This window comes from Tetrao urogallus, assembly GCF_951394365.1.
Source record: "Tetrao urogallus genome assembly, chromosome: 7".
In the NCBI taxonomy this organism is placed as follows: Eukaryota; Metazoa; Chordata; class Aves; order Galliformes; family Phasianidae; genus Tetrao; species Tetrao urogallus.
The window spans coordinates 31,093,237-31,112,335 of NC_136820.1; the positions used below are offsets into that span (position 1 = coordinate 31,093,237).

The 19,099-nt window shown below is 34.6% G+C and overlaps 1 protein-coding gene across 1 annotated transcript in view; it reads left to right on the forward strand.

Annotated features, from left to right (window-relative positions):
- LOC306948659 (ATP-dependent translocase ABCB1-like) overlaps positions 1 to 14,417 on the forward strand; it is a gene marked incomplete at its 3' end in the record, with an annotated part of 32,500 nt that extends 18,083 nt beyond the window's left edge. The window contains 13 exon segments of the mRNA XM_079538316.1: positions 1,063 to 1,233; positions 1,967 to 2,113; positions 2,430 to 2,534; positions 3,044 to 3,121; positions 4,520 to 4,603; positions 6,205 to 6,408; positions 8,836 to 8,936; positions 9,751 to 9,891; positions 10,446 to 10,602; positions 11,078 to 11,275; positions 12,436 to 12,642; positions 13,451 to 13,597; positions 14,211 to 14,417. Of these exon segments, the coding sequence (XP_079394442.1) occupies positions 1,063 to 1,233; positions 1,967 to 2,113; positions 2,430 to 2,534; positions 3,044 to 3,121; positions 4,520 to 4,603; positions 6,205 to 6,408; positions 8,836 to 8,936; positions 9,751 to 9,891; positions 10,446 to 10,602; positions 11,078 to 11,275; positions 12,436 to 12,642; positions 13,451 to 13,597; positions 14,211 to 14,417 (1,947 nt within the window).
- Between the last annotated feature and the right edge of the window lie 4,682 nt (positions 14,418 to 19,099).

Sequence of the window (19,099 nt, forward strand, 5' to 3'; positions counted from 1 at the left end):
AACCCTTTATGCTGAAGTTCTTTTTAACAAAATAAACAAACAGGAATAAAAGGAAAACAGTCTAGCTGTGATGAGCGCAAAAATGGGTGCACTTACAATGTTACATAGCCAGAAACAAAGAGATTGGAAATTAAAATCAAACATAAATATCAAAAATGTATTAAGAAGTGAAGAAAAAGTCTTTTATTACATCCCAATGTCATCTTATAGTTAGGTTGTTAGCCTTCTGTGACATGGTATGTTAATACATAACCATCACACCCACTGAAGAAACTGAAATAAATATCTCACTTTGTCAGACTAAAAAGGTTAAACAATGCCAATTAAAACATTTCTTCATAAAATATCTAGGAGAAGGCATTTAGTCATCTTAGATTCAAAGTAATTTTGTAATCAGGTCCATGTGATAATGAGAAAAAGGTAGGAAATTTAAAATGGACTAAAAATAAAATAATTTCTATAACTTGGAATACTTTAGAAAAATGTGGAACAAAAGAAAAAAATTAGTTTTTGTTAATAGCACAAGAACCAATAAGAATACATAGATACTTACTGCTTCTGCCAAAGACACTGCATAAAATACCACCAAAACTTTTTCAGTTTATTCAGATTTCTCATTCAGAGTCTCTTTTTGACTTGTTTCTTGTTGGACTTCTCTATTTAAGTTAAAATCAAGAATTGTTCACAGTGTTCTGTAGTGACAGGTAGGCAATTTTCTCACTTCATGGATGAACAGCATGTCCCTAAATCCCAAGATAAATGCAAATGGTTCATAGAATTCAAAACATTGTTAAGATTTCATACTTCCACTTCTCTTACCTCCACTTACTGTAAATATTTTCTTGAGAGGTTGTGTACTCATAAATGAGTCTAGCTCTGAATATGGAGATCTACTCAAATATAATACAATATTTCATATCTGTTTATAACATTATGCATTACTCTGCCCTTATCTCTTTCCTTGAAATAGTGACTTCAATTAATTTTATTTTCTCATAATTTTGAAAGTTAAAAACTCTATATGCATTATTAATCTTAGCATTATATTCTTTCCTGTTTTAGGCAATAGAGACTGAAGATCCATCATCAGAAAAAGATGAGAATACAGTCAGCATCAAAAGAAATGGATCTCCGTCAAATCTGGATGAATCCTTTAAGAAAGGACTGAGAAGAGGATCAACTCGGAGAAGCATGAAAAAGCCAAATGATACTGATGGGAAAGGTGGTTCACCTGTAGGTGTCTTTGCAGAACTGCTGGTGAATTCCTTCCAACAGTGTATTACAACTTAATTCTTACCTCTGCCCTAGAAAGGTGCAAAAAGAAGCTAGCATTTGATAGCCTCTAGTGAAACAAAATATAAATATTCTAAATTATTCTAATTCTAAATAGGCTTTAAGTAGTAATATTCCAAACCAGTTTTGTTATCTTCACCATTAACGATTTGCTATGAAACAAATAGATATATTTGTACAGCATACAGACTTTGTCAGTATGAGTTAAAAATTCATTTTTAGGTTAGAAACAATACTTTTGGGCCAGCAAGTCTTTCAACAAGTCTGGAATATCAGATGATTATCAGATGAACATCCGCAAATACTTTGCCATCTGTTATGAATGCTGAGTGGAGAACTACTTGAATTACTGTATTTATGGATTACACATTGTGAGCAATGCATTCAGCTGCCACTAAACCACTGATACTGATACATGATCAATGAACATGAAATAATTAACCTGAAATATTATAAAAGAAGTCACAGATATATTCTAACAGCTCTTTCTTTCTTGTACTAACATCATAAAAATAAAAATAAATCAGTTAATTATTTATGTATTAAAAAGTTTACACATTGACTTCCCCTTAATTGATCATGGGAGTAGGAATTTGAATGCTAATTCCTATTTTTTCTCCATATTTCTCCAAATGCATACATATATTTTCTACCAAATTTCTCATTCTTTAAGGCTGAAGAATTACCTCCAGTTTCATTTCTGAAAGTTATGAAGTTGAACAAAAAAGAATGGCCATACTTTGTAGCTGGAACTCTGTGTTCAATTGTCAATGGAGCTTTACAACCTGCATTTGCAGTCATATTTTCAGAAATTATAGGGGTAAGTTTAAATAAAATATGTAAAAATCTATGCAGCTCATAAAATTTATTTTCAATAAGGTCTTAATCACAGGATTATGAAACTGAGGAGTGGATGAAGCACTGTTACAAAAAACTTAACGACTATATGAAATTTACAAAATACTAAAAATCTTTTTATAATCTGCAATTTTCTTCTTCTATCCGCAAGCAAATGCAGCATTTACTCAAGTTTTCTGTTAATGCAAATGACTGACAAAAATAGTTATTTAGAAGCATGGGAGTATTTTAGATGATTTCTTGTTTTAACAGATGGTGTTTTAAATATTATTTTATAGATTTTTTCAGAAACAGATGAAAATGTTTTGAGAGAAAAGAGCAACTTGTATTCACTGCTGTTTTTAGCAATTGGGATTGTTTCGTTTTTTACTTTCTTTGTTCAGGTATGTATTATTGTTATAGATTCATTATAATTTTTCTGACCTCATTGTAGTTATCTTATAATAAAAATTATTTCAACTTTTAGATTTATCATGATATGTTGTGTCATGATTTCTGAATATATGTGTGTAGCTTTATCCATTTAATGAGCATACATAGTTAAAAGGCAAAGTGTTAGAAGAGCAGCACTAACTTTTTTTTGTAAAAACTTCATTTTGTTTGTGGAACCGTCTTGCTGTATGCAAAAACACCTTGAGAGTAGAGGACTGAGTTGTAGATAGATATGACAAATCTGCTCATCTTAAAAGTGTTCAGATGATGAATGGAATGGAATGTTTCTGCTGTGAACCTACTAGAACTTGTGAACATGAAATGTACTTTTACATGTTTTGTGAGACCACAACAGCAGTATTTTGTATTTTGATATTGCAGAGATAACATATCTAAAACACTCACTGAGTAAATACAAACAATCTGATGCACATTAAGCACTGTAATTCTTCTCAAATAGGGTTTTGCATTTGGCAAAGCTGGAGAAATTCTTACAATGAGGCTTCGATTCATGGCATTTAAAGCAATGCTGAGACAGGTAAAGAAAACAAATATTTTAATTTCCATTTTTTCTAAAGATAGTTAATTGTGTTAGTACTGTAGCCTCACGTATTCTATTTTACCATATTATGACTTATCTACAAAGGAGATTCTTTCAATTATTTTAGAAACACTCTTTGGTTGGTTGTATGGGATTAAGTAAATAATCTGCAGAGAAAATGTTTTAAGTCAATGTAAGAACTTTCTGTGTACTCCATGCAAAGCCTTAGACTCACAGTCAAGTTCCTATTGCTTAATGTTACCACCAGCCAAATCCTATTATATTTTCACATGTGTGCTTTGCTTTCTTGGTGCTCTTTGTCCCCTGTGTATCTTACTATGAAACTGTTCCTTCAAATGTCCGATTTAAATTGTGATACATACAGATGTGTTTTTATTTATGTCTTGAAGGTCTGTTTCAAAGAGTTCTTAAATGTATATTTATTGTTTATTAATACAATAACAATGAAATCTAATCCACTTTCAGAGCATTAAGGGATATATATTTCCGTAATGATTTTAAGTAACTCCTGAGGTTAACCAAACTGGCCTTTATTTTGCATGATTTCAGGATCACTATCTTGATTTTAAAATAGAGAATATGTTTCTGATTTTTATGTCTTGCATATAAAGCTACATGCAGACAGAACTTGATTCATGTGAAACATAACTATTTGCAGTATGGACAGAAAGCTGTTGTATTATGAATAACTGTGAATTATTGGTCAGCTTCACTGAAAATCTAAAGAAAGTGCAATATTGCAGTGGGTCTTGCTATTTACAGAGGCACGTGCTGCATCACCTGGTTTTCATATGATTAGTATTACACCTTGATGTTGAAATTAGATATTTGATCTCATGGTGGAAAAGTTATAAACTATGTAACAAATGACTTTGATCAGATAGACCAGGGTTGGTTGTAGTGCTTGTTTGTTTTGTTTTTATTTATTTTGTTTCATAGCTTCCAAATAAGCTTTTCCAAACTGAGAGAAACAAAGCAATGAATTAGGAGTTTTTACCTTTAAAATGCTTAACATTTCCCCAAACATCTTTGCAATTTGGAAGGAATGGGACTGATGAGCCATATAACTCAAGAAGGTGCAGTTTCAACAGCTGTGGAGGAGAATATATTTTAGTTCTGAGAATCCCACAGGTTGCTTTCCATCTTCCTCCCTAGTAGCAGCATACGCATCAGGTCATCCACAGACATGTACTTCTTCCTAAGACATCCATTGTCCAATGAAGGTATTAGACTTAAATATACAGAAATTATATACTGCCAGATACACATTCTTCTAACACTGTGCTCAGTTGTATTACAAAGATTTCACTTTTACTTTCATGTTCATATTAAGCACACAAAAACTAGTCCTAAGAAAAACGTTTCTTATTATAGGACATGGCCTGGTTTGATGACCCTAAAAACAGCACTGGAGCACTGACAACAAGACTTGCTAATGATGCCTCACAAGTGAAAGGAGTAAGTAAAATTTGGTTTGGCAATTTTTCGTACTTGATTTAATGCATACTAAAGTTGCAGCAGGAATTTGACTAGTTGATTAACAGTCTGCACTTTGACAGCATCGAATATTTTCATAGTGGTAAACTGACATTTTGTATAGGCTGGATGTGTCTCTAGGCAGCCTAGTCTAGTGATTGGTGACCCTGCCCATGGCAGGGGGGTTGGAACTAGGTGATCACTGTGGTCCTTTTCAACCCAGGCCATTCTATGATTCTGTGATTCTATGATAGAGTGCACTGATGCATTTCCCAACAGTAATGATAATATATGCTTACAAATTGGAGCAAACCTTTTAGGTTTACTATTGTGCTTCTCCCTGTGCTCAGCTCTGGTGAGGCCGCACCTCGAGTACTGTGTTCAGTTTTGGGCTCCTCACTACAAGAAAGACAATGAGGCCCTGGAGCGGGTTCAAAGAAGGGCAACAAAGCTGGTGAGGGGTCTGGAGCACAGGGCTTATGAGGAGCAGCTGAGGGAGCTGGGATTGTTCAGTAATGGAGAAGAGGAGGCTCAGAGGAGACCTCATTGCTCTCTATAACCTGAAGGGAGGTTGTAGTGAGTGTCTCTCGTGTAACTGGTGGTAGGACTAGAGGGAATGGCTTCAAACTGCATCAAACTGCTTCAAACTGATATTTAGGCTGGATGTTAGGAAATGCTACTTTTCTGAAAGAGTGGCCAAGCACTGGAATGGGCTGCCCAGGGAGGTGGTGGGATCACTGACCCTGGAGGTGTTCAAGGAACGGTTGGATTTTGTGCTGAGGGACATGGTTTAGTGAGAACTATTGGTGATAGGTGGATGGTTGGACTGGATGATCTTGAAGGTCTTTTCCAACCTTGGTGTTTCTGTGATTCTGTGTTGCGTTTTTTATTAATAAACAAATTCATCAGGAATTTTCATTGCTTTTTTGAAGAAGACTGTTTAGAGACGTTTTATTTACTTTAAGATATATATATTAAATCTGTTCAGTTTGACAAACTTCAATTTTTTTTATTTGCACCATATCGGTTAAACATTAAATTTTCTACTTCATTGGGCTCTGTGTGATGATTTATAAGCTATAAATATAATAAATGTTATATATATATATATATATATAATATTTATTTATTTTTATATAATATGTAAATAATATATATATAAACATATAATTTTATATATAACATATATATATTATATATAAATGTAAGAATATAATAAAGCTATATAGATAGATAGATATGCACATACATATATATATATATATTCATGATCTAAAAAGTGTGACATATTTTAATGTTTAGTTGTAAATGTAAATACTTGAAATGTTTAATGTCTGTTTAGTTTCATAAGCCAAATCAAAAATTACTGTGCAAATTTAAGTGCTCAGAATATGGGAAGAGAAGAATTGTGAACCAGATAATTTGTTACAAAATAATTTAAGAATCTCCCATTTTGAAAGTTGTGAACCTGCAGTAGGAGGTTCTAAATATCTTTGGAGGGTCAGAAAATAGATCAAAATGCTTTTCTGATTTAAAATGCTGTTCTTTTGGAAAAAAAAAAAAAGTCTTTTTTCTATTCCCAGGCAACTGGCGTCAGATTGGCATTAATTGCCCAAAACATATCTAACCTGGGAACTGGTATTATTATATCTTTAGTTTATGGCTGGCAGCTGACCCTGTTACTTTTAGCTGTTGTACCAATCATCGCAGTGGCAGGAATGATTGAAATGAAGATGTTGGCCGGGCACGCAAAAAAAGATAAAATAGAGCTGGAAGCTGCAGGAAAGGTGGGTGCAGTGAATTTCATCTATTTCTATGTAATACAAGTCATGTTTCCATTGATAATGGGCATGTTACTTATAAATAGAGATAATAACCTCATATATAACTTCAAATGATAGCCAGACTGTAATTACACTGGTAGGCCCATAAGACACAGCAGCTCTTCAGTAAAAGTTATCAACTGATACTTATTTTCATAACTGATTAACACTAGAATACACTTAAGCGTTGCTCAGGCACATTCTTTTTCCTGTCTATTCTAACAATTCCTATTTTCCTTATTTTGCAATGCTCTTCATTGTGATGTTTTTTGTTTTCTGGTATTCTTTGTCATGCCATCTGTCTTATTGCTTTTTTTTCTTTGTTCCTTTTCATCTTAATGATGCTAGGGATAATACATGTATATCCACCCGTTCCTGGGTCTGTCAGCCATTCATTTATTTCTTGAATGGAAGAGAAAGATGACAGTTGAAGGCTAGACTCTTGTTAAGGAAATTAAAGGAAGGTATTTAATGTTACTTTGTTCCAAAAATACTTTTGAGACAGAACAACTATTTTGTCACTTTCTAGATTTTACTTTCTTCACAGCAAAACTTTTGAAAACTCCTTTCTGTGTATAAAGTTCCCCTGTAGGAGATGCCATGTTTGAGGCCTTCTGCTGCCATTTCAGAAGGGTGTGTGTTTACTCTGTGTTCTGAATACTGTCTGACATAAGTTCACTCAGTGTTTTTGGTGTCTAAGAGCAACTTCAACAACACAAGACACCAACGTGTGGGCAGGTGAATTAGGCTCTTATTTAGTTAATGATCCTTGAGAAAGGGTCTAATGAATAGGTATCCTATCATAGTTTAGACATCTATCTTAATCTGGATCCAAATCCCCCATTAATTCCTATCTACTAAAATGTTTACAATTCCAGCTATCACATTTGTTGATAAACTTGTTGAAAAAACATTTTTGACCCTCCAAGTCAACAGGAATGATTGTGTAATGATCTTTTCATGGGCTTCTGCACATAAGCCAGAAATGCTTTTCCTTTCTTTTCAACTGATTACTTCTACATCTTCTTTCTTCTTCTGTGCATCTAATTAACAATATTTTGTTGTAAGATATCACAGGAAAGAGACTGACAATATTTGGAATAGGCCCTCGAGAATTTCTTAGTAGAGCAGACTGTGAAAAAGTTAGAATAAATGTTACATAAATTAATGATTTTGGGGAATACTTAAGAAAAAACTTACTTTTCTTAGCATGTATGAGTGACCCCTGTCAGGGTAAGCAAACACTAGAACACAGGCATTTTATTCAGTTACCAGAATATTTAAAATTAGTTTTGTTCATAGTAAAGAGGGTTCTACTTGGAAAATTTACTGAATTTGATTTACTAACGAAAATATGTGACTACTCCTTTGCGTATTGGTGAGAGAATGTAACTAAGGAAAAACCCTATTACATTCAAATCAATGTTACTTATTTAAGCACAGATTTTCAAACAGTGGTGCAAACATTACCCAGGCTATAAAATAATTATATACTGGAACAAAGATAAGAAGACCACAATTTAAAAATCTTTGATAGTAGTTTATGGGAAAAAAAATGCTTACAGATCTGTGTTTTCGATAAGCTAGATAAAGATAGTGAGGAATTATTGCCCTCCCAGCAACAGCAGCTGAGGCCAAACTAGAATGCTCAACACACCACGTACTGTGCTGGATGCAGTGTGTGGGTCATGGATTCAAGCTCAGTGTTTCAAGCAGGGGTAAACAGAGATATAACACTAGCTACAGTGTTGTTTTCTGTTTCCAGGTGTTTTCTGTTGTTCCTTTGTCCTCTTATGCATGCATATGCACTGAACTGGCCACGCAGGCTCGTAGCCTCACTGTGTGTTCTTTGAAGAAGGCTTTATGGGCACTAACATAGGTGTAACAGATTATTTGAAACCCTTGTATCTATTGCCTTGAAGCGTTCCTAGATACCTGTGTGCACAAATGACAAGAGTGAAGAACCTGCAAGCTTAAAGAAGGTATTACTGATCAGATCAAACATTTACTGCTGTGATCTGAGTTAGGCCTTCAAAGTAAATAAGTGAGACAGTCCAAATGTAGCCCAAATTGAGTAGGTTGGAAGTTGAATGCTATGTCTCTATTTTTCTTATGCAATATCTTTGCCTTAATTGTCACTGTCCAGAAGTTTTTCCCATTCTGTTTGGAAGACACTAGAGAAGTCGCATCAGAAAGTTCTGAGCATCACCTGAAAATCTCATCTAACTAAAAAGGAAAAACTGAGAAGGCTTTCTTTCATATCAAAGGTCCACAATTTTACAAACAATTATAAAATAATAGAACTGTATTCTAGTAGATACTTATGAAGTTATGGTAAGGAAATGCCACATGAACTTTACTTCCAACTGAAACATTTTGTTTCTTTTGCAGATTGCAACAGAAGCTATAGAAAATATTCGAACTGTTGCTAGTTTGACACGGGAAAAAAGGTTTGAGTTGATGTATGGAGAGCATTTGTATGTACCATACAGGTATGTTAAAAGTAACTGAAGAACTAAAAGTAAAATCTGAAGTTGAAGTACAGAACAAAATACACATTTTTACTTGTGCTACCAACTTTTTGTTAGCATGTTGTATTTAATTAATGAAATTAATGAAAAGATCAAAAGAGCACACTTGTGAGTTTGGCTCCTGTTCTTTGTGCCAAAAGGAGACATACAGTTATGACTCATGAATGATGTCAATATAATTAAAATATTTTTATTTCTTTTTATAAATGCTATCTCCTGAAAAAATACATACTAACCAGAATTTTTCTCTCTGCCTTACTTTCAGTTATACCTTTAGTTTTATTATCCAAAATCTAATTTCTGCATCAGAAGTGCAGGCTTAATTTTATTTGAGAGAAGAATTTTGACTGCTTGCATTGAAAAGAAGCAGATTCCCAAGTGTGTAATGTTGTAAAATCTATTATTTGGTTAATTGAAATTTAGAGGCCACAAGCTAAAAATTCTGCTCTTTTTTTTCCTTCTTATGTGATGCAGTAGTACATGGACTAAACTGTAAAGTGTTTTAAAACTATGATATTGTAAGACAATAAATAGACATAGTAGCTAAAATGTCACCTTTTTCTGCACCCATATTCCCAGCCATACTTGGAAATAAAATTATGGAAACAAAACAACCTTGGACACAGACTAATAGGAGATAAAGGTTTACACCAGTTAAGCATGAGTACACTTGCATTCCTAGCAGCAGCATCTGAAGTCAATTTATTGCTGGCATTTTTTTGCATTCTTTAGTACGATAGTACACTTCTATGAAAACATGCATTCTTTCTTGCAGAAATTCTGTGAAGAAGGCACATATATTTGGGTTTTGTTTTGCCCTTTCACAAGCAATGATGTTTTTTACCTATGCTGGCTGTTTCCGCTTTGGAGCCTATCTTGTGGTTAACGGGCACATGGAGTACAAAAGTGTGTTCTTGTAAGTATTTTTTGCAATCATTTGTCAAGAACTTTGTTTACTGCACAGAGATATTATGAATCCATGCTATAAGAATATATGCAGATTTTTTTTTTCTTTACTTAAAGATAATGAAAACACACTACAGAGGATATTGCCACCTTGTTGCAGGCTTGATTACTTCTTTAATGGTTTAAAAATAAATCACTAGCTACAAGGAGTCACTGAGGGGAAATCACAGAAATAGTAGAATTGTATCAATTTTGGTGTTCATTGACCACTTTTCTCCTCCCCTCGTTTGAAATTTAATAGCTAGCCAGTATTAATAATTAAATAAATTTATGTTAATAAGTAATGAAAACATCGAATTCTGAATCAAGGTTCACTTCTCTCATTTCGTTAGAAGAGAACAAAACCAAATTTCTGGAACTAAATGGGTAATTAAAGCAATAATATGTGGCTACTGCTTTATTCTTTTTTAAATGTAGTTTCCTTTTTTCTTTAAGTTAAAGTTGACACAGTCCCATTTCCTTTCTCCATTCTCTGTTGATTTTTGTTTCTGATTTCTTTTACAGAGTGTTTTCAGCTGTTGTATTTGGTGCTATGGCATTAGGACAAACCAGTTCTTTTGCACCAGACTATGCCAAAGCCAAGATATCAGCAGCCCACTTGTTTGTGCTATTTGATAGAGTACCTTCAATAGACAGTTACTGCGAAGATGGAGAGAAACCTGTAAGTAAGCAATGTATAAAAGTCAATTATTATTTATTATTTTATTTTATCATATATTATTTCTTGGCAGTATAAGCAGTACTCTTCTTACTCCAAGCTGATTTCTCCTCTCCTTCTGATTACCTCCTTATCTTGATATATTCTTGATACTTTATCCAAACACAACATGGAGCAAGTTTTTCATTGTGAGCCCCGTTATTGCCCGCACCGTGTCAGAGGTTACTTGTTTTGAAAATCTGATCTTACATTAGAATTTGTGTGGAATTCAACTAGCACAATTACAAGCATATTCAAATTATTTCAGTGCTACACTTTGGTTTTATATCGTCACAAAGATTCAGACCACAGAGCAGAAGCCAGCATTGCAGAAAGTGCAAAACTCTACTAATTTCAGTGGACAAAAAATTCTATTTGAAATCCTTCTCATCTGTGAAACTGTCTTAAAGATGTAACAGTGATACTGTTTCAACTATAGGCAACATTTGGGGGAAACACAAGGATCAAAGATGTAAAATTTAACTATCCAAACCGACCAGAGGTCAAAATCCTCCAAGGCTTGAATCTAAAAGCAGAAAAAGGACAAACATTGGCCCTTGTTGGTAGCAGTGGATGTGGAAAGAGCACTGTTGTTCAGCTACTTGAGAGATTTTACGATCCACTCAGTGGAGAAATTGTAAGTATTTTTGTGAGATTATACCAATTTTTGAAGTGAAGATATGTTCATTTTATTTCACGTCATGTGAGAGAGCATAACAGATGATTAAAAACTTTTAAAAGCATTTTATTATGGACAAGAAATGGATTTTCTGTGTTTGATGTATAAATGCAGTGAAGTATTATAAGAAAAGTCCTGATTACTCACTTTATATTGAATTAATGCAACAAAATTTGTGTGGTAAAAATATGCTTGATCCACAGCATAATGATGGCAGTGGGAAGACTGCTTTCAATACAGAGCAAATTATGTAAGGTTTTAAAACATTATGATAAAAAAACACTTAGAAGGTTGCTTAATAAGGGTTGCTTAGTAAGTATATATGCCACTGTATGATGTAGCAATGTTTTCAATAATTCGGATTTAAAATTTGTCTAGAGTTTATGACACTTCTTATTCAGCAAATTTTAATATTTTTTTCATGTAACAGTATCATTTATTGCCATTTTCTCTTTGATGTTTATGTGTTCAGAGATACCAGATTTCTTGGTATATTTTTATTCAGATTGAAAAGAATGATATAGCTTTGAAATTCATCTACTCAGTAGAAAAAAATCTGTTATTTCCCTAACAGAAAATGATAGCAACCCATAGCAAAGTTTAGCAGAAATGTCAAGGTTGCTAGTTCTCAACGGTCAACAAATGACATCTTCAGGAATCCAGCAGTAAATTTATCCATTGTTAGGCATTACATTACCATTAAATTTATTATTGCTTCCATGGTTTAAAAATGTATGAATGAATGAATCCAAATCCCCTTTTTATTTGTAAAGGAATATCACTGTCCATCTGTCCCTTCAGTGGGAATATATATGCAAAATAGAACAAAAAAAAGAAAGAATTTAACTTAAAGTTCTTTGAAGTGGCTCCAGTATCTTCTGAGCCTTCAAAATCTTGATGGAAGCAAAGAAAAGGATGGAGAAAGCAGAAGGGGCTAGCTGCCTCACTTGCATACAATAGTCATTAGAAATTTCGGAACCCTTGGTAGAAGGGTAAGGGATTGTGTGAGCTTTCAATCTGGTATCTCTTGGGAAAGCTCCAACTGTATTATTTTTGTAAATTTGCAGCAAGTCTCAAATATATTCACGTGTTTTAAATTTAAAATGTTTAACTTTCAGGAGTTTGATGACAAAGATGCCAAAACACTAAATATCCAGTGGCTGAGATCTCACATTGGTATCGTCTCACAAGAGCCAATCCTGTTTGACTTCACCATCGCTGAAAACATCGCATACGGGGACAACACTCGGGAGGTATCCCATGAGGAAATCATTAGTGCAGCAAAAGCAGCCAATATTCATTCCTTCATTGACTCTCTGCCAGAAGTGAGTGATATTTTTTTCTCTCCTATTCAGAACTGCATGCAACCTATGGTGCTGTTGGAAGTTGACTTCACATCATCTAGCTGCTTTTTGCAATGACAGAGAAAATACAACTGTGTAGAGTGTCAATCTTTTACAGATCACTTTTGGTTTCTAATGACTCTTATCAAGATATGCTGTTTCCTAATCTGTGTAAAGAATTGTCGCAATATATACTGATGTCTCATAAACTTCAGTGCTTTTTGCAACAAAATATATATTACACTGCAGACTACTGTGGTCAACACATTAATTTGTCCAGAGGTCTGATTGATCTTCCCTAACTGAGATACCTAAATTAACAGCAGAACTGCCCAAATCCATAGTATATGTATAGAGAGACAGCATATAAATATCTGTGTCTATTAACAGCATATTATTTGGCCTGAAACATATTAGGCATTGCTGTTTTTTTCTTTAGGATGAATAAATGCTGGTTTGATTGGCTAGACTGTTGGTTAGACTGATCAGCTAGGAGGATTGCTTGGTGTTTAAGGTCAGGGGTTTATCCCCAGTCATAGACTTTCAACTGACCTACAGTAGCTCTCAATCTCTGAATTAAGAACAGTGTTTCTTTTCAACAATAAAGGGTTGTTGCTTTAAGAAGTCTTGGACTGAAAAATCTATAGATCTGTGGTGCATGGCACTTCTGGTCATCTTTTTTAAGAAATATATTGGTGTAGAGTAAACAGTTTAAAGATCACTGGTGCCAATAAGCTTAAATTCAGGATGGATTTGCATTCATATACTGAAATTAATGTATTCTTTTTAGAAATACAATACTCGTGTAGGAGACAAGGGAACACAGCTTTCTGGTGGTCAGAAACAACGTATTGCTATTGCTCGAGCTCTTGTACGTAAGCCACAGATTCTGCTGCTGGATGAAGCCACATCTGCCTTAGACACAGAAAGCGAAAAGGTAACTTGGTTGTGAGCCTGCAGCGGAATCTAAACGCATTTGTTTGTATTCATATTATTGATTTTGTCCCCATAGATTAATGCCTAAAGCTGGAAGTATGGTGTTTTGTGCAAATTATGTATTTGTACTAGTCAAAGACAAATATTAAGGTCCTCCTTTGCCCCCAAAACACCATTGTCTTTGTACCTATATGGCAGTAGGCAGATTGAAGCAGCAGTGAAGAAGGCTTTTCTCTGCCTGGAATTTTTCTGGTTTCAATTAGAAACTGTTGGCCAAAATTGAATTAGGAGGAACAAACTTCAGAAATTGAATTGTTTGAATAAATTGTCCATTACAACAGTTTTCGCTCCTTGCCAACACAGGCTAAATTTAAATCAAGAATCTAAAGTCATAGCTATTCCCTTTCTCTCACTACTATATTATAATTTATTCCGGACAGCAACTGAAATAATACAACTTCCTGAATAGTTGTCCTATCACTGCCTCCTAGGCCATAGAATTATCATCTTACTCTTTGCTGCACTACACACAGTTCAACAGCTGTCCCCAGACTGCACCATTGGGGGAAAGGGTATCTGATTCTAATTTGCCCTTTGGTTTGTTCATTGCACAGATTGTCCAGGAAGCACTGGATAAAGCCAGAGAAGGCCGCACCTGCATCGTGATAGCTCACCGCCTGTCCACCATCCAGAATGCTGACAAGATTGCTGTGATCCAGAACGGCAAGATCATAGAGCAAGGGACTCATCAGCAGCTTCTGGCTGAAAAAGGCTTCTACTATTCACTGGTCAATGTTCAAAGTGGGTCTTGCAACATGTAAATTAAAGGCAGTACTTCTCTCCAAAGTGTCACTCAAATTATTTCAATACTACATAATATTACTGGTCAGTCTTGATATTTTTTCTTCTCCAAAACTAAAGACTTTTTATAAATCCTATGAAAACAAGAAATAACAATGTACCAGTTTGTCACTACTAGTTTTCATTATTCAAACTACTTTACTGCGTGCCCGAAGTAGAAGCCTATTACACCCATAAAAGTAGAAGCTTGCTAAGCCAAATTTAATTCATGTTAGTTGCTTTGAACTCTAGCAAAATCATGCTATTCAGGCACATCTGGTAAACAGTATGTAAACATGGTAGTACACATTAAAAACCAGTGTTACTATTGCTAGGAACAAGCCTTAAGCCTTATCTTAACAGTGCCTTATGCTGACTGTGTAGGGACCCAGTTATGGTCTATTAGGCTTGTTATCAACTTATGAAAACTTGCACGCCAACTGGACCTTGATGCCAGATACCTCTTGTGGAGCTTTAGCCTGGGATTACTGCAAATATGGTCTTGGAAATATGGGTACAGGTTGAAAAATAAGGCCTCAGAACTATTAAGTATCTCACTTGTGATCACTTACTCACTGTGGAAGAAATGTGACTAAATGCTGGGAAAGATTGCTTTAAATATATTACAGAAAAGAAGCAGTAGATAAGAAATTATAATTACACAGCATGAGCTCTGTGGTTTTGTATATCAACTGCTAATTTATTATTTGAATTTTAAGAGTTAACTGCTTTGAATATGTTATAATAGCCATTAAGATTTTACCATTAGCAATGTGTATTGTTAATGAATATCTCTGAAGTAAAGTTCTATTTTAAAATTTAAAACTGGCCTGTTTTATCAGTCTTGTGTATTTCTGTCAGCAGTTTCTAATTATCTAAGATTTATATATGTAACCTGCCTAGGTACATGTGGATAGTTACTCTTACACACACATATATGAATGTGCTGATGGATAAGTTGGTCGTTATATTAATAATGCTCTCCAGAATACTGATTAATGTGATCATTCTTCAATTTCTTTTCTTCTGTGCCTGTTGGACTGAACACCAGTTTGAGTACCAAACTTTTTTGTTTCCTGCAACCTGAAAAAATAACTCCTTGTCCATGAGAAAGGCTATTAGTCTGCATCATAATATAAACACATCATAAATTTGCAAGGAGGGTACTGATATTTCTTAACATTACACTTCGAGGATTCAAGTGGTAACATATTCAGATTGCTGTTTTTTAGACTAAATTTTGAATAATATTTTAACTTTAAAAGTAGGCTTTTTATTTTTGTAATGATAGGATTTCTGATGTTTGGATTAGTGTTTACTGAATCAGATTGCAGAGGCAGGCACCTCTGGATGTTACTTTGCCTAATCCCCCCTTGCTCAAGCAGGGTCACCCTGAAGAGCTTGCCCAGCACCATGTCCAATGGTTTTTGGAGACCTCCAAGGAGGAAACTCTACAGCCTTTTTTGGCAGTCTGTGCCAGTACTTCAGAACCTGCATGGCACAGAAGTACTGTTTGGGGTTTGGGGGGAGCCTCCTGTGTTCCAGATTTGCCCACTGTCTCTTTTCCTAGCACTGGGAACTACTGGAAAGAGCCTGGCCCCATCTTCTTTGCACCTTCTCTTCAGCTATTCGTACACATTGGTAGGATACCCACTGAAATAATCAAAGATACTTGATGATATACATATGTCTTCTTATTATGGAGTAAGATGCCATTCTTCCCTGTCATGCTGAGTATTTACACACCTGCACAAATTACCCTTCTGGAAGAAAATATTCCGGAATTCTTTTTCTACACATTTCTTATGTCAGATTTTTGCCTCATACTCCACTAGCTTTGGAACAAGCTCTCAGAGGGTTTTAAGGATTGACATCTCCTCAGCAATCCTAATGACTTTCAAAGCATATGCCACTGATTGTGGAAAAAACAAGAAAGAAGCATTTAAGTTCACCAGTCTGATGGGTCTCCTGATGATGGGCCTCCTGCTAATCCTCCAAAGAGTGCTCTCAAAAGAAAAAGGTGTCTTAGGTACACAAGCTTTTTCCAACTGCAAATTCTTGTCAGTATGTTGAATACTATCATCCTATTGCCCAACACTGACCAGCATACTTGCCCCTACAATGGCAATTTGCTGTTCTTCATGCAATAAATACCTTACTAACAAGCCCTTACCTCATTTCTGAGATATAGAAAGAACACCAATAATATCTAGTGTTCTTTCCTCATAGAACTCTGAAGGAGCATCATTCACCAGTTCCAAAGATCACGGACTGTCTCAACTTCAAACAATGACTGTAAAACAGTTATGGATCTCCACTAGTCTCTTCATCAGATATTCCTTCCCTAGCTATCCCATGTTGGGATCAGTGATCCTGATGTTGACTCCCAGTCAATCTAGCTTTAATGGAAACAATTCCCTTTCCTTATAAGCAAATCTTTTTAACATGCACATCTGTTTCTTGCTATTATACTTGTCTAACAGAACATTAATATCTGCAAAATTCCACAGATCTTGAAAGATTTGTTAATGAGTATTCCTTGTGATTATTCAACGTACAAATAGACATATAGCCAATCTTTTCCTCAAGATCTGTAGTCTACATTTATAAAATATCCTCCTATTCCTCTCCCTGAAAATGCAATCTAACATGCAGATTTTGTCATTGAAAGGAAGACAACTTTCAGTAGGTGAAAAACATGCCACACTGTCCATGAATAACTGCTATTGGCAAGTGGCCAGGCTTTTTTTTTTTCCTGGATACATAGTCTAGAATTACTTAATTCCCCTTTAATTCCTCATTCATTAGATATTTCTAATGCAGGATGGTTTCTTTTATTGTAGCTATTCTAATGCAGCAAACCAAAATCAGAAAGTGAGAAACAGAATAAGCATCCATTTCAAACAATTTGCAGTGAATTGCACAGACTGTAGAGATATCAATAGTAGAGAACAGTAAGAAAAAGATCACACAAGTACAACTGTCTATAAGTCCCTATATTGTACAGTGAGCATATTTCCTTTTGTCTTTGTATGCTCATTCCTATGTCTGTTTCATTCTATCTGTGAGCTAAGGAGGTAGTAATCTAATACTGCTGCTGGGACAGGACTGCAAGCAACTAAAAGCAAATGCTTATGCCTGAGCTTGTTTCTCTAAGCAAGCTTCCCTTCTACCCTTTGTTTAACAAATGTCTGATCAGTGAAGTCCAGGGCACAGCTCATTCCATTCTACAATCACTGTCATTAGCAAGTCAGATTAGCAATTAAATAAAATCTGTTCTCTTCATAGAAGGATATGAGGTTGATTGCCATGACTGCCTACATTGTCAATGCCATAACTTAGAGAAAATGAGCCATACGTTGAATGACTAGGGCATTAAAATAGGTTTCTTACATCCTGGACTACATTATGTTTCATAAAAAAAATCTGTTAACCTTGATTGTAGCTTCATATTCTCCAAAGATACAGACATTTCTTATAGAAATACTAGAAAATGTGTGGGGTGCTTTAAAATGCCTAAATATTTAAGATCATTGATATTTTATGTAACTTAAAAGCAAAGGCTCTCTGTCCATATCAGGTGCATATAATCTGTTTCTTCATAGTTTCATTTCAAGTGTTCATAGGTAGAAATCATCATTCATTTGCTTAATAAAGAAGACAAATATGTTAACAAATCTTTGAATACAGCAAAGAGTTGTTTTAAGTTCATGCTTCTTACCTCAAACAAGAGGAAATTTTATTTCCATGTGACTGAATTGGTTCTCAGATAAACTACTAATGAAAACAGGACAACTGAATAACAAGATTAACATGTAATCTACAAAAAGAGAAAAGTAAGTACAGAATATATAAGATGATAAAATGAAGCAATGCTGAGGGAGAAGGAATAGAGATCTGTCTGACAGAGTTTCCTCTTGTTCTCTCCTACTTTTGAAATGCCCATAATTAAGTCAGTTTTGTTAACAGCAAATATTTAAAAAATCAACTCAAGGCAGAACTGAGAGATGTGAGAGGACCAACAGGTCAGCTTTATCTGCTATTTACTGCTAGTGGCTAGTTTGGTCAAAAACATGATTTTTTCTCTTGACTTTCTCCAATATGATCTTTTTCTCACCTTTGCTTGCAGATATATGACATCTTTTACAACATTTATCTTATATTTGTTGTACCCTATGTCATTCCTGACATTCATATACTTCATAGTGATGTATGATACGTAATAACACATCATTTTCATACTGTTCAAAAAACAAACAAAATTTATGGGCACTTACCAAGGCTCTGATAGAAAAATGCACAGTGGAACTATGATAAGTTTCTCCAACCACAAACTCAGAGGTTCTGTTGGGTAGACCTACAGATCATTTATCTCTATATGCATGTCTATTCTTCATTGTAAAAGAAGAGTAAATAGAGATGAAAATTACTAACATATTTACTAAATCATAAACAGCTCAGACTTTACTCCCCATGTAATTTCTATTTGAGGATCGTAGTTCAGGATGCTACTATTTTAAGCTTTATCTTTGTAAAAGTAGATTCAATAAAGCATACAACAATCTAGTTTTGCAGATGTTTATAATTTTACTTCCTGAGTTTCCTCAGCAGTTTGATAAATCATCAGAAACTTAATTGTTCACTTGTTTTTCATTTGAAGATT